Source organism: Dinoponera quadriceps, unplaced genomic scaffold (genome assembly GCF_001313825.1).
Source record: "Dinoponera quadriceps isolate SergipeBrazil2010 unplaced genomic scaffold, ASM131382v1 scaffold1658, whole genome shotgun sequence".
NCBI lineage: Eukaryota > Metazoa > Arthropoda > Insecta > Hymenoptera > Formicidae > Dinoponera > Dinoponera quadriceps.
Window position 1 is genome coordinate 1415561 of NW_014555920.1, and position 16974 is coordinate 1432534.

The window sequence follows — 16974 nt, forward strand, 5'->3', positions numbered from 1 at the left end:
GCTTCCATTCGCCTCTCGTTGTCGCGCGATGTCGAATTCCGTGATTTGACCGAATTAAAAATCGATAGCGCGAAATATCCCCACCGGCATCGGCGAATTGCCGCGATCGATCGAAATTTCTTCGCTCCTGATTTAATCCGTTTCATTTATCCTCCCTCCCCTCCCACCCCCCAAAAAATTACCCAAAATATCGGCGCGACCCCGATCGCCGTTTCAAAAGCGCGCAGCGCGTTATGCACGTGCGAGCTATCGACGCGATACCACGGCGGAATTATTCTTTGCGTTTCGTGACAGCGAGAAATTCACCTCTCACGAGAGATATTACGCATATCTAATTTTAGGAGCCTCGCTTATGATATCATTCCGCATATACAGCGAATGCTTTTAATCTAACGGGTTGACGCGATACACCTCGTGTTTCTAGTGGATCTCGTTGTTCGAGGAAAATGACGTTCGTCGAATTGTCGGCGGTGAAATGAGTAAGAAAGTTTCCCGTTCGATTCGCCACCGAGAGAGTCTCGACGCTAGACGAGATCGGAAAGAGAGCGCCTTTTTTCCACTCACGACCTAGTTGAGAGAGAGAGAGAGAGAGGCGCGCTAATCAGTCATTAAAATTAATTGTCAATCGATACGCGCACTCTTTTTTTGCGGTTTTTCCGCCGACGGGATAACGCCGGCATGTACGCTGCGACACCTTTGTTCCGACGACAAGCGCGTTAAATGGCCGTAAGCACATCTTGTCGGGGTATTTTCCATGGAACGGAGGCAGCAGCAGGGCTGCGCGCTTTAACATTTTTAACCGGGTTAACTGTGATCAATGAATTATACGATTTACACGAGCTCGCCGCGGCAAGACGCGGAGAGATCCACTTCCGAGCCGTTAAAGTTTACAAGGGCATTATTAATAAACCGCGCGCGCCACCGGATAAAAATATTCCTTCCTGTTGGGTAATTGCTTTTGACTTGAATTCGAGTACCAGGAATTTCTCCATACCGCTGTTAATCAAGAGGACGGCGAAAACGTAAAAGGATTCCGCTTTACAAGTTAGCGAGAGAACTTTGCGACCCTCGACCGGTTATCTCTATTCATTTAAACGCGTTCATACGCGGCCGTCGCGAAATCGAGTCGTATTTCGTCGGCCGTATCTCCCCGCCGGTAGAAGTTGCAATCCATACACGAGCCATTAGCGGAAATTACTCGGAAAAAAGGCGCAAGAGCATGACTCTTGGAAAAGTGCAAGAGCGTATCGCATACAATGAGAAACGCTAAGCGACGATTCCTCCTCTTCCTCCCCCTCCTCTCGATGCTCCTTTATCAATTACCGACCTATTAGATGTTTAGCAATTATTTTCAAACATTTTATATATTTGATTATGAGATGCCTTTCTGTTAGGGGTATCCGCAAGTAATGTCGTTTCTTTCAGATTGAACAAACATTGCCACCTTGTTCGTGAACGTGATTCATTATCACATAATCTAGATATTAATTAAATTTATTGACGTTCAGTGTGCTTATTGTGAACGGGTACCTCTAATATGTTCTCTTACTGTAATGGATAGACCCTTTATTTTGAAGTTAAACAGCATCGACAGTCTTAAGTTTCTTGAATATTTGTGGACACGCCTCTCTTGCTTACGTTTTTCCTCGCGCGATATCTTATTTGCACTCGTTCTAGAACATGAATTTTCATGATAGAAGCAAAGTAATATTGCGTAATCCGTGGGTTTCACGGAGAGGAAAAACCTAGTTAGTTAGTTTCACATACGTTTTCGAAACGTACATAATGAAACATTACATACGTTTAAAACGTTACATTAAGCATTACATTACGTAAGAGCATATATGAAACCAACATGTGCCACTTGGGGAAGGATTCACTCTCATCGTTAAAAACAGTTAGCTCCCACAGGTAATACATTAGCTGCCCACGTAATACAACCGAAGTTTACTTAATTTATTTCCAGCTGAATTACTTCCCTCTGCTGACGAGCATCTATCATTACACCCTTCACCTCACCATCCCCGAAATAATTAACGACTTGTCAACCAGCAATGATTCCTCGTTCATTCGACGACGACGTATTACATCGGTAGGATTAATTAACGAGCGACCACGTGTTTCCAGAACTGCTCGATTATGCGAAACGTCTGGGAATTGATCCTGATGCGGAACCACACCTTCTCGACCTGGCGCGCGAGGGTCTCATGGCGGCCCTGCCCAAGGGCTGGTCTCCGTGTTTCCACGAGGCCTACGGTGCCTGGTATTATTACCAGACATCCACCGGTTACACCTCTTGGGAGCATCCGCTGGACGAGGTCTACAGGAAGCTCGTGGAACAGGCGAGAGCCGGCAAGCGGCAAATGAGTCTCGGTACGCATTCGAACGCTCTTCGCTTTCCCGATCGCGAGGATGAGATGACAGCGGCGACGATCGGGAGATTATTACCTCCCACGGCCGTTCGCACCTTCCTCGCGTCATACGTCCCTCCTGCCGGGGCAGGCGCGCGATGCGAGTAAGGGAGTACTTGCGGTACTCTTGAAAGGCCAGAAATAACGCTTTGAAGGGATTTTTAATGAGACCGCGAGAGTCCCTCGGCTCTTTCAGACGGATAATCAAGAGCAGGCGGCTTCTTCATTTTTCGGGAGCAGCGCGTGTCGTACTGAATCCGCGAGCGACATATTACGCGAAAGAGCGTGCCGGCGGCGTGTCTCGCTCGCACGAGAAAATAATTTATTTTCATACGGCGAGTCTAATGAGAAATCTAATAATAAGTAATCTAATAATACGATATTTCCCTGTCCGCTATCGCGCGCGGAGGAAGCTCCTTCTCACGACACGTGTCCTCTCGTGTCTCTCACGCGATGACCGGCTCGATTAGCCGCCGATCCTCTCGTCGTCGTCCGCGTCTCGCCTGTGTTATTGCAATTAAACACATAACGCAACGACGTAACGCAACGATGTGACGCAATGCCGTTTTCCGCGTTCCTGCTGTTTCTCCCTCTCGTCGTGAATGTACTATTTCGGTTTCCCGCGTGGTCGAGTAATTTAATTCGCGAGTCGCGCCCGCCACGTGTCGTTAATCGCGCGTGTCGCACGCTCGCTGTCTAACACGCTCGGCGTTGTTTCGCGCGCGTCGTCGGGACCTGCCGCCGGGTAATGGATCAGCGAGGATCGTGCGACTTGGCAGTGTACATAATATGCGCTTCTGGCTTTTCGTCAAACTTCGCGAGAGAGAGAGAGAGAGAGAGACGCGCCCGTATTTTTAGATCCTTCCGCGCAAAGTATCGGCCGACGAGTAATGCGGCCGCCGCCGAAGGTCTAATGCTTCTCGATTTATAGGAGGGCTCGCGCGAGACGCGTCACGGCTCGTTTTCTCGAAAACTAATCGGGGATAACGGTGAGAAATTCTCCTCCCTGCGCCGTTAAGACCCCTCCTTCAGGGTTCTCCGGGCGACAAATAGCACGATCAAGGCCGTTCCACAATTTTTATTTATGTATTCCGCGATAGTTCTCTCTTGAGAATAAGGATGCCAATGATACTTTTCAGTGGAAAATATGAAATATCTCATAAAGTATTTATTTTTCCGTAACGGCACTTTAACATTTATGTGCATAATAATATGAGAGAAATCGATTATTTATATTAATCATTGCACATTGGTATACCGATGAGTTTGCGAGATACAACGAATTTTTATTTAGGTTCCTCTACGTTTGCTTGCAACGATCGATTCCATCTGTCATTCTACGTGTTAAAGTGATATTATCGTAAACTGAATATTTTGTAAGAAATTTCATTTCTTGTGTATGCATTAAGTATCAGAATAAAAAGGAAAATATCCCCGGAAAATATTCACCATTCGATGATCTTACCTTAATACTTTGGTACATAGAATGAACATAAGAATCGACTTATATTAGAAAAATCTACATAATATCATTAAAAAAAATAAAAGTGACCTTCAGTTCTTTGCAGCTACTCCACCTAGAAAAAAGCATCTTAAAACAATCGCTTTTGTATCGTATAGTTTCTGTTAGCTACATTTTTTTTTACTCTCATAATTTCGAAGGTATTCAAGGTGATAATAGTTATTGTATACATTTTTTTAGGATAACACTTCGATACATTAAATTAGAAAATTTGAATTTATCAAACGCTTTATATTGATTTCTTTTATTAAACAATTCTTCCGAGGCGGGGTTGAAATGAATGCACGTAAATGTAAAAAAATGTGTGGATTCAGCACTCGAAATATCTTGGAGATTATCAATCGGGTGCTTATCGCGAGTTGGTAAACACGTATCACACGAAAACACTCGCGATAATGAGAAATTGAAAGATACGATGATCGCGATGAACGCGAGAAGATATAATTCGGATGATGTGTGTCATATCAGTCGATTTTTTCACGCGTCCCAATATAACACGTGAATTACCTTAGAGACGCATGCGTAAGATTGGAAAAAACTTGTTGTAAAATTTTTGCATTCTTAATTTCAATATCGCAACCACGATGACTTCATGAAACGGATAAGTCCTGTTATTGTTGTGTGAATATATATGTATATTTTTTATTTATTATTATTTTTTTTATTATTATTATGTTTTTGTTATTATTATGTTTTTGTTATTTTTATTTTCTTTTATTTTTTTTGTACGAGATCTTTTATTTTTTCATTCCGTTCTTTCGTCTCACGTGTGCATTCGTGTAAATTTTCGTAAATCATAATAAAGAAATTCACGAGACTTCCTAATCTCTCAATATTCACTCTCGATGTCTTGCAGTTTGTAGACGTTACGTAAATGAATAACAGACCTTGAAGTATGGAACTTGGAACCGTTACGTCGCACCTCATTTTTCGTAATAATTATACCGATTAGCTCGGAACACACGTTTCAGTTTTTTACGTAATCGAACCTCGCCGTCGCCGTCCAGACGTGCATAGTTTCTTCTCGCGTTTTCGCGAGCGAAACTTCGATCGAGCGACGGCGCGCTCCGGCGTGAAGAACGATCGTCCGCGGCATTCGCGACGTATAAACAGTGTCTCCTCGTTTATTTTGCACGGGAAAATTTTTCTCTTCGTGTTATTTTTACGTTTACTCTGCGTAAACTCTATCCGCTCCGCTCCAGCGGCGTTCCTCTTATTTATCCCGGCCGGTCGGTTTCTCTACTTGGACGCATCCGTTGCGAGAAATTCGTAAATGCTGACAAAAAACTATGTCGGAGAAACAGACAAACCGACGATAGAACTGAAATATTTCCGATGCCGCAGAGGAAGATTCCAAGACCACAGCGAAGGATCTCGAGTCTCATGAGGACGCGACCTTGCCGAAGGAGACCATCACCTCGAAGGAGACCGCCGTCCCGAAAGAAACCACCAACACCACCACCACTTCCAGCACCGCCTCCAAGGAGACCAGCAGCCATCCCAAGCCCGGCATGGCGGGCACCAAGATTCCGATGAAACTGGCGCCTCTGCGGAAGGTCGAGAAGGCCGACGGTTCGTCGCGGAAAAAGGAACGGCCTTCGTCCTTCGACAGACTCCAGTCCAGACGGGAGAGCGACTCGAAATCCGACATGATGTCCCTGTCGAGCGATCGGGCCGCCAGGGATTATACCAACCTGAGATTCCAGGACCCGCGGTTCTACGAGTGCCCGAAGCTCCTGGAGACGACTGGCACGATCTCGACGACGACGACCACGGCTACGACCACGACGAGCGCGACGCCCGTGAAAAAAGAGCTCGATCTGAAGGAGGTGCTGAAGAGATCGGAGTCGTTGAGCCCGTGGCACGAGAAAGACTGGGAGCAGTTGTCCAGCAAGTTCAGCTCCGAGGAGAACATAATCGACATCGACAAGCTCAGCGCCAGCACGCTCGCCCGACCGGAGCGGCTGGAGAAGTTCGACAAGGAGAAGCACCCGAGCCAGTTGGGTCAACAGAAGGAGCTGACTCTCAGCGGCGGGGGATCGATGTTTCTGAAGAGCAACAGGAGCAGGGACACCACACCTAGCCAAGACGGCGGTAAACTCGAGGACTTCCGGGCGTTGGTCATCTCCGATGAGAGCAACAACGCCGTCATCGGCGACCGACCCAAGTCCATTCTGAGGGAGAAACAATTGGAAGACGGTAAGTTTAGCGTGTAATGTCATGCACAATTCGTAAGGGCGAGCCGGTACTCGTCCGCGCGATGTATTGTCAAATTCATCGCGACGGTAATCGTTCGAGATCTCGTATATTCATAACGAATCGACGAGAGCTGGACTTACAGAGCGTTGCTTCAATTGTGGGTAGAGGACAGACCGTTGGACGAGGAACGCAAGAGCGTGCGCTTCGACCTGGAGAAGGAGATCGACATCAAGTTCACGTATTCAGAATCCGAGGACGACTGGGAGTCCGAGTCCGAAGATCAAAATCTTCGGATATCGGCGGTGGTCAGCAATAAAATCACCAGTTCGATTTTGTCGCCGCTGAAGCCGGATCCGCCGAGTCTGGAGGACGACAACAACGACGACGACGACAACAACAAGGACAACTATTCCAATGAGAAGGAGCAGAGGGACAAGGAGGAGCCGGAGGCCGGCAGGCGGCGTTTGTCCTTGGAGAAGATCGAGACCGTGTCGAAGAACGCGAAGTTAGTCGGCAGGCGGTTCCTCGTGCAGAACGTCTCGGAGAACGAGCACCGCAGCCAGATGACGAAGGACAGTCTGGAGAGGGATAATAGTCTTGATTATCTGCCGAACAAGTTCGAGAAGGTGAAGAACATCGACTTGGTGTCGAAGAGCGAGAGCGACAGCGCCGTGAAGAGCAGCGATTCCGCTAGTCTTCTGGAGGAGATGCGCCGCACGAGGTCGATCATCGAGAAAGCGACACGCGCGGCCAACCGTCTGTCGAATCGTCAGCTCGAAGACGACGAGTCCTCGGACATGTCTAAGATCAATCAGGATTATGTGATCGCGAAGAAAGAGCGGTTCGTACGACCAAAACTCGAGTATTCGCGCAGCATCGATGACATGAAGATGAAGATGAATCGGGAGAATGAAAAGGAGATCGAAGCTTTCAAGATCGAGCTCGAGGTCAAGCTGCAGGAGAAGAAGAAGGAGCTCGAGGAGAACTTCGTGCAGCAGAAGATCCTGCTGCAGCAGTTCTGGAACCAGAGGCTGGAGGAAGTCAAGCAGGAGATGGCTCGGAAGGTATTCTTCGACTTTCGTAATGCCGGATATTCGCGATGTAACTTATGTGAAACTTATCAGAAAAGATATGATCACACGTCACGATTTTTATTAATTTGATTGAATCTATTTTTTCACTATATTTTGTTAGATTTTGGTTATGAATTTTCTAGATCTAATTTGCGTTTTATAGACGCGTAGAACATCGAGACGATAATTATCCGTGATATAATAGAAATGCACGATTCTGCAAGCGTTTGTTTGCATTCCGTAATTTTTCATAAAAATTCAAGATACAACTCGTTTCGTGGATCTAAAGCGAGACTCGAAAACAGATCGTGTCGAAAACTTGTCGCGCGTTTTTTTCACAGGAAGAACAGGAGATTCAAGCGTTGATCACTGAAATGGACGAGGTCAGAATAGAGAACCTGAAGAAGGTCCGCGCGGAACTGGAGGTATGTTACGAGAAAGAACGACAAGAGATATTGTCCAATCTGAAAACGGAACTCGACGAGAGGAAGAGGGAGCTTCTGGAGCTGCGGAATCAGGAGATGGGCAAGCTGGAGGACGAGCACGAGCGCGATCTCGGCGAAGAGAAGCTCGCGAAGCTGAACGAATACGAGCTGAAGAAACAGCACTCTGAGAAGATCGATGCGATGAAGAAGGAACTGGAGAAGGAACTCGAGGACTTGCGGAACGAGCTGAGAATGCAGCAACGGGAAAAAATCACAAAGTTCACCGAAGATCACGATCAGTGCCTAGCCGAGATTCTCCGTGACTTCAGGATGGATGTGAGTATTCAATCCGAGCATTAAACGTGACGGTGACGGAAATGTACGGTAATTTCTATTTTCTTGATATCTTTCGCGCACGTAGCCAATCCGTCTCGGCTGTGATTTCAGGAGGCTCTCGCTCGCAAAATGTACAAGGAACGGTTGGAGGAGATCCGCGCGGATTTCGCGCGGGACGCCGAGAAGGAGGCGAGGAAGCAGGCTGAGCGGGCCCTCCAGCAAGACAGCATCGACTTCGAGAAGATGCGTTGCGAGAAGCGGCTGCTGCAAGACAAGTACACAGCGCTCAAGGAGAAGTACATGAAGCTGAAGAACGACGTTCGCCTCGCGGTCGAGAGGAGGAGCAGGAGGAAGGAGGGTTACACCACGGCCTCGGAGACCGAGAGATCGGCATCCACCCGGACTAGAACGGAGAGGACCGAGTCGTCGGAACAAAAGTGAGTTCTCTCATCACGAGCGCGCCGTCGATCACTTACGATCCGACGTGTCCTGAAGCACTCGCTGTCGCTGAAGCAGACCAACGGAATTCCGGAAGAAGTCCGCGATAACGCAATAACGCACGGCTCGAACAATCCGCAAGCTCTCCTCTCGCTCGATGATAATGAGGGAGATGATGAGTAAATGAAGAGATTAAGGTCGGATGATACGATTGCGACGGTGTGCGATTAGATTGAGTGGAAATTGCTTTTTATTATTAGTCTGCTTCGACTTTGCGAGTGCACGAGTAACTGCTGTACAATATCGAGATATATAACTTTCCCTAGTGACTTGGTTCGTGATTAACACACGGCAACGTGCGAATATGCAAATAACTGGTCTCTGTGATTCTTATTATGTGCACGCCCGGCGTACAGCACATATTTACGAGCATGCCATTTCTCACGTTACATCTCATTAATATTCCCCTTTTCTCCCTCTCTCTCTCTCTCTCTCTCTCTCTCACTTTCTTGATGTGATCACCCCAACCTGTCTTTGTAATTAGCGAGACTTTCGGTCTCGCGACTTACCGTCGAGATGTAAAAAGGACGACGGATTGGAAATCCGTTCAGCTGACAAACTGAATGCTGGCCAACTTTTGATAGAGAATACATATATTCCCGATTTGTGACGTAATCACGCTCGCTGGAGAGACTGGTGAAATTCTCGCTAATTGCCGCGTCGTGGTACGCCACATGTGTGAATGTAGCACGCCCCATTCTCGATATCATTCTCATTAGTACCTTCGCAGTCTACGATCGTCGGTCCCTGTTGGTCGAGCGGCGCGTACATGACGTAGCGTGTCGTCCCCCGGTCGAGGTCACGAGCGGACTGTGAAGGTACTCCGTCATGTTCATGCGATTCGCCCTAATGTCTGGCTATAGGCCTTAAATCGTGCTCCAGCAGTACTCCGCTGTGGAACGCGCGTTCGAGCCCGGTAACAAACGCGAAATCGCAGGAGGGCCAGTGCGCGAGCGAACAGGCCGAAGAGCAAAACGATCCGGACAGCAATTCGAGGAGTCAGAAGGCGGGGTTTCAAAAACCCGCGGCCGCCACCACCATCGTTGCCGCCGCCGCTATCGCCGCCACCACCACCACCACCGCCACCACCGCCACTATCGCCACCACCACCACCGCCGCCGCCGCCGCCGCCGCCACCGCCACCATTGCCGCCGCCGCCGCCGCCACCACCACCACCCCCGTCGCTGTCGCCGCCACCTCATCCGGCGTCGTTGGCTCGAAGAGCGCGGCAAAATTTGAGTCCGACGACACCACCACCGCCAGCGAGACGAACGTCAACATGATGATGATGAAGAAGAGGAAGAGCTTCAGTAAGAAGGCCGCGTCGAGCGCGGCCCGCTCGAACGCGGCCAGCGGCAACAACAACAATCTGGAGAACCCCGTGGAGAACATCCGGAAGCAGTTGAAGAAGCTGGAGGACCTCGGCGATCAGCTGCCGAGCAACGAAACGGCCTATACAGTGCGATATCCTTTCCAAGATAAAGGTGATTGTCTTAAAGCTACCATGCGACGCGATCCGCCGGCGGTTTTAACGGGAGGGCAGAGGGGACCCCTTCCGCGGAGTCCCCTGAAGGTTTAATATCGAGATTCAAACCAGGTCAGGTCGGGTCACGTCGGGTCGGGTCAGCTCTGAGGTCTCGAGGAACAAAACGTTCTTCTCCTTTCGGAGGGGCGCGATGTACAACCCGGCCGGAGGATTTGTTAGATTGTTCCTCGCGCGGGCCGAGTTCCTTCCTCTTTTCGCTATATTTCTCTCTTAGATAGATATCCGAACTTTGATAATAGGAGTTTGTTATCGTGCACGTTTATCCGTCTCTGTGCAACGAAACCAGCGAATTTTACGGTATCGGGGGAGATTGTAGATAAGGAGAGATTTGCGTACTCTTTCATATATATATATATATATACATTTAGCGACTGTAAATACACACGAGTGTACTTTGATGTGATATTCTTGATACAGATCTGACTACACGCTCTTACGGTATCTTCTTTCGTCTTTATTTTCTCTATCGACGTGTCTAGTTATCACTGATCGACCGATTCTGTACTGAACTCTTCTCTCTCTTTCTCTCTCTCTCTCTCTGTATACAGTTACATACGTACAGTAGTGTATAGTTAATTATTATCTTTATACTCTAAATGTATAAATAATTTTTCGGGCATACGGAGTCTGGTTATTCGTTTCTAAGCCGGATTTTTGCGCGACTTTACCGCCCTATATTTTCTAATACGTATTTTTATTATTTCCACCGACGGAGTACTATCACGAAGGATGTGTTTGAATTATTTCCTTTCTTTTCCGTAGGACTGTATAGACTTTACTTTGATTAACGGCTTATACTCCTCGACTTGCTCGTAAGTGCACCATATCCAGTTTCTTTCTTTTGCTTTCGCACGCTGTCTTCACGTACCCCGCTTCCCCGTCACCCACCCACTTTCTCGTCATCTCGGCATCAGAGGCTTCGCTCAATTCTAACGCTTGCGAGACTCTCGGGCTTACATCGTGACCTTCGGCCGAAAAGTTGAGTGCAACAGTGCCCTTACCTCTTGCAGCGCCGGCGAACGCCTCTTCGGAGCTAGAGTTCTTCCGTCACCGGATCCATGTGGAGAGGGACTCGGTGAGGAGAGCTCGCGAGGCGCTCAGACAACAGAGAAGTGCCTTTCAGGGTAGGCAGAGAGCTTGGAAACAGCGGAGCGCGAGGGCTACTCTGGAACAACTGGTGCAGGTATCGCCGTTATCGGGAAAGACGTGATCGATAGCCTGATCTTGACGTTGATACCCTTCGACTTTCACTTTTCGCGGCTTCACGTTGACGAGATATTACGAGCGAAGAAGATCGGAACTGCATTCGGCCAACCATAGCTCAGACGACACAAATTTCTCAAATTTATCCATTTTAAAAGGTCGTCTTAGAGAAGTCTAAAAGATACATGAGAAAAATAAGACATCTTTTAGATACCTTTACATACCTTTGAGACGTCTTTCAGAAGTTTTTTGCTGGATACACTGAACAAAAATATCCGATCTTAACTGATCGGATAATCTAATTATAAAATAACAAACGGATATACCCGGTCAGGTCTTACCTTTATCCGATGAAAATTACGACGGATATACTAATTTTCCGGTTAGATGTGATCGGTAACTTCATCGGATATTTTATCGGATAAAGATATTCATCATTTGATCGGGCAATAAAAATAACAATCGGATACATTATTTAATCGGTTTATCCGGCGGAAATTTTTTCCCCGTGAAATAAACTTGAGAGAACTAATTAAAGAACTGTAAACTTAATAGTTATATAATCATGTGAATTTACACATGAATTCTACACTTTTCTACTCGTAAATTACGATGAAACCGCAGAAATTTGAAAACAGTACATTCTTATCGACCAAGTTCGGGTTTCGAACTTCGGGAATTCAGGTTTCTCGCGATGAATCGCGATCTGATGATCTTTCGTTTTTCTTCCAGGAGGAGCGCGAGCTCTCTGACATGGAGGTGAGTTTGCATCGTACCAGGAGCCTACTGGGCGAGAAGATCATCCACTTGAAACATCTGGAACAGTCTCTGGAACGAGTCGCAAACGACAAGCGAAACGAAAACGACGCGTCTTCCACGAAAAATGATGAACTGACATTGAGCGATATGTCGAGCGCCAGCAGCGGCTTCAGTTCGACTGACTTGGGAACTGATACCTTCGTAGGTGAGTTGCAGACGAAAATTCGAAGAAAGATCAAGTTTCTTCAATGTTGCAAACGTTAAGTAGCAAACAATAATAAGACCCGGTCATGCGTATCCTTAATAGTAACGAATAGAAATTATTTTATGGTATTTTCCATAATTTAGAATTTAAGCAAATCTTTGTGATTCTCTTGGAGTTGTTAAATCTTACTCTCTAGTAATTAAAGCATTTTCCTGAAACAAAACAAGTGGCAAAGTTTTCTCTCAAACAGACCTCGCATACGTATTCTTGTATTTTAGTTTGTGAATTATCCTCAATTTCATGTAGAACGAAAAGTACTCGCATAACTTTCATCATCAAATGGAATAGAAACTAATGCAAACCGTACAGACATTTAACGAAGCAATGTACGGATGCTACATCAGCAGTGAATTTGCGTTACATTGTATAGTCTGTTGTTGGAAATCTAGATAAGCCAGATCATTACCAAGAGTCCACCGAAATCATCGCGAGCTTAGAAAATTTGAATTCGGAAATACGAGAAATTTGGGATGTCTTGAATAAACGCCAGGATAGCAACATACCTCCAACACCGGCTCTCATGTACTCTTATCTGCGATGGTTACGGTTTCATCATCTCACCGCGCAGCCTAACACCGTGCAAGGTAAAGAAAAACATGAGGATACACAGTTTATACTTGACAGCTTAAATATTATTCTGCCACGAAGCAACGTGAGGGAGTGTCTCAAACTCACCGTGCCAACTGTTAACGATGTACTACTCGGGAATACTCGAAAACGAAAGTCCCGCTGTTGAGAAACGTCGAATTTGTAATAATTCTGAAACCGAGCAACGCTTAAAACCAATTGTGATGAAGTCGTTCGAAGTTTGCATTCTTGAACTTACTAACTTGATATTAACGTTAACCGCTTGGAAAGTATCGCGATATTTCGATATTAGAATCTTCGTCTCCAAGTATCGTCAAGAATCCTCCATTAATTATTGAGATTAATATTGAGAGAAAATATTTTCCCTTCCTTTCTCCGTGATTAAAAAAAAGCACAGAGAGAAGTAGACGCGATAAAGGAATTTTTCCTCAATTATTTATTTATTTAATTATTTATTTATCCACGGATCGAAACCCTTCTTAAAGTAATGAAAGGAATACAAAAAAAAGATTATCCGGCGATTATCTGTTTTTGCCTCGACGAATTGTGAAGCCCACCTGCTCCTTCCGTTTTTCAGGTGCCTTTGGTACTCCCAACATACAGCCCAACATCTTATCTCAATTAACCACCGCGCAACCTCCCGCCACCACGACTCAGAATATCATCGCCCAGTACGGCCCTAACAGCGGCTTTACCACCAGCGTTGGTACGGTCGAGAGAAGCGCCTCGAACTTGATGGAAAGGACCAGAAACCTCAGGGATTGGCTACGCCAAGCTCGCATCGAGACTACTGACCTGATTAGTCCGGGTCAAGCGACTCTTTAAATCCAGGCTGACATCCGGAAGGGAAAACCCCTTCAAATCTCTTTTCTTTCGCGAAGTAGATCTTCATTCTCTAATAACCGTTTGAATTACGTAGCTGAAAGAAAAAAAACCAGACGGTATCGATTTAACCGATGATACTCTTTCTCCACATCTATCTTTATCTCTCTCGTTCTCTTAATTAGTGTAGCATTTTTATAGAATCGTTTACTGTGTGCAATATATTGCTCGCGTCGGTTCATTTCGCGGTAATTACGACTAGGAACCGAATAGAATCGGAAACGATTTCTCGACCTTTCTCGTTAAGGCTCATCAGATCTTCTCGAAGTGGTGATCCCATCCGAAACACTAACGTACAGGATTTCGATTTCGCGCTCGCTTGTTGCTCCGAATCCTGTTTTCTTCTTTGCCTAGACGACTATCGAGTATATCGCGATAGTTCATACATGGACGAGGACGAAATAATTCGGAACATTTCCGAGCTAGTAAGTAAACGGCACTCTGTTAATCTTTAAGTATCACGGTGAAAATTTGACCACGCTTGTGTGTGTGTGTGTGTGTGTATGTGTACGTCATAATTCCGTAACGATCTTATCTGTCATCGAATACTTATTAACGAAACTCTCGTACTATTTCTCTGAGTCCGATAAAGTAGTCCGATAAAGTAGTCATGTGTCGATGTCGCAGCGATTTCAGACGCTCGCAAGTTTTCACCGTGACACTCACGGATTAAGAATCTGCGCGTGAATCTTAATCGATCGCGCTTCGATAAGCAGCCGAATCGGTTCGATCGGCAGACACGATCGGCTGCTCCTCCTTCGATCCTCGCTCGGATCTTGCAAGCCGACGTTGCGTAATCGTTGCGTGATCGCGTCTCGTCTCAGATGCAGAGTCGTAACACGCGGAAACAAGTTGCGTGTCGCGCGCACATACATACATACACACACAAACACCAATCCGAAGGGAAAAACGCGCATGGTGGGACCGCCGCTTCTCGGATGAGTCCTCGGGAGCGAAATTAACGAAGCGAATTTTATATTTCGCACGAGAAAAGAGAGAGACGATCGAGAGAGAATCCCTCTCTTTCTCTATCCCACTCTTTCTCTCTCTCTCTCTCTCTCTCTATCTATCTCTCTCGTTCTCTCTCTCTTTCTCGAGTATTCATCCCGGAGGTGTTGGCTTTTCGTCTTCCAGCGTGTTTCGAGCTCGACCGGCTCTGCATCCCAGCGTGCGCGCGACGACACATTAAAACACACACATTGACTTCCTGTTAATAATAAACTTCGTACACACTACGCTGTTACGTATAAAGTTTGTAAATTGGTAGGGAAAGAGAGAGAGGGAGAGAGAGTGAGAATGAACGCACGAACGCTCGCGTGTCTGCGCGAACGGGATCTTTATGTGGATAGGACGCGTTTCTTTTGTAAATAAATATTTCGACATTGTGTGGGCTCACACGACACGGACGCGCTATTGGTGGCGATATAAACGACGACGTGTTATAAAACGACCGGCCCCCCCTCGTCTTTTCGACAGTCTGTTGATCCTCTGTATATTTTCGAGATCAATTTTTCGATTAGTATCTGATATAACGTTGTAAAAAAAAAATATATATATATATATATACACTAAATAGAGCCGATAAAAAATTATTAATCGCGTTTGAGAAGAATATATGGTGTATCGTCGCACTACACGATCGCGCGCGACATTCTGACCGGCCGGCTCCTTTTTGGATTGTTTTTACGGAGCTCGAATCAAAAGCGCGAGCTTGACGCCTCGCGAGCGATAGTACATACGTACTTCCCGTAGATCGCCCCGGTGATTTGTATCTTTTATATCTGAACCAAATTTCTCTCAGGTGTTTGCGTTGCACGCGCGATAGTGCGATTAGTAACGTCGTTGCTGTTTTGTAGACCATCGTCGGGGGGGATCGCGAATGTCGCGCGCGATTCCGGCAAGACGTCTCTACTATAATTAAACGATCGTTTTTTCAAATGCCAAAACTTTCTCTGAACTTAGGAGGGACTCACGACGGATTCACGCTGCATCGCGCGGGTGCGTCGCGTGTAAAGTCGCGTGCTAAATAGAGTCGAATGTATGCCAAACGTTTCACGGTCGATCGGATTTCTAACGGCGACCGCTCTAATGTACTGATTATGATCAATCCGTAGAGAGAGAGAGAGAGAGAGAGAGAGAAAGAGAGAGAACAAAGTGACGATATAACCCCACGGCGTATAGATCGTGTCACAGTAATCGTGATCTCATTAGATGTATGCTGTAGATTAATCGAAGATTGCACACTTTGGAATGTAGACGTGCGACATCGCCTGTCTGTGTGTTTTGTGTGATACGGTAGGGGGTAACTTGAAGGTACATACCCTTATAGGTGCGTACTTTTTACGTGATTTTTACGTGCAATTAATTTGGGGCTAGGACGAACTTCGCTTCACCGAAAGATACGATTACCTACAAGTACAACTTTTACACGTTATCTCGCGTAGTACTTCAACTAGGGAGTAGTTTAATTTGAATTCCTGACATGTCTCGCAACATAGACGCGAGAGACGCGTGTATTTTTTCGAGGGCGCGTAGTACCATCGGAATGTTGCATGATAGATCCGAGTAATTCATTTCTCGTGGTGCCATATATACTATCGAAGAAAGTCACTAGTGATAACTACAGGTAATCATGTCTTAACGTTAATTAACTCGCGAAGAGGGAGGTGGAGGTAAAACGGATAGACAATCTAGTATGAAATATATCCAGTTACGACTTCGAGATGTGACGTTTGTTATATTCTTTTTTCTTGCGTCTGCGATAACTTGTTGTAAGAAAGGGAAAGCTTAATTTTATTCAAGTTAATGCAATCGTGCCGGATAAAGGATCCGTCGAGAAGCAAGGAACGATGATCTTGACGATCGTCTTGATGGATTAAAACCGTTATGCGGCAGGTTGAGTGATATATATTTCATATTTTTATAGTTTAAAGGAGACTAATTTCGAGTAGAAGCGCCGGTGAGTAAAACTCTAGATTCCAAAGTGTCGTGATTCTTTATATTAGCACCGTCCTCGTTGAATCGTGAAATACTTTCCGTGCATCCAATGGAGAACAGTCAGTATTAATTTACGAGTTACATTATACGCGTCGTACGCTCGATTTTAATTTAGTTTTACCTTCCGCAACGTTGTCTCTTCGTTCACACCGCGCTGCCATGCGAGATATTTACTGCGCGCTCTCGCACGGCATGCGCGCGACATGCGTGCCACGGAAAATATCGAAATATCGAGAGTCTCCAGCACCACCGCGACAATGTAAATATACA

General features: G+C 46.1%; 1 protein-coding gene across 1 annotated transcript in view; it reads left to right on the top strand.

The window, feature by feature from the left end:
- Positions 1-15255, top strand: part of LOC106745803 (centrosomal protein of 164 kDa) — a 17643-nt gene extending 2388 nt beyond the window's left edge. Inside the window, exons 2-12 of the mRNA XM_014621743.1 lie at positions 2128-2373; positions 5278-6132; positions 6298-7196; positions 7547-7966; positions 8078-8403; positions 9350-9489; positions 9664-9948; positions 11021-11193; positions 11946-12177; positions 12627-12821; positions 13403-15255. Of these exons, the coding sequence (XP_014477229.1) occupies positions 2128-2373; positions 5278-6132; positions 6298-7196; positions 7547-7966; positions 8078-8403; positions 9350-9489; positions 9664-9948; positions 11021-11193; positions 11946-12177; positions 12627-12821; positions 13403-13650 (4019 nt within the window). The 3' untranslated portion in view covers positions 13651-15255. The remainder of the gene's footprint in view (positions 1-2127; positions 2374-5277; positions 6133-6297; positions 7197-7546; positions 7967-8077; positions 8404-9349; positions 9490-9663; positions 9949-11020; positions 11194-11945; positions 12178-12626; positions 12822-13402) is intronic.
- Positions 15256-16974: the final 1719 nt, after the last annotated feature.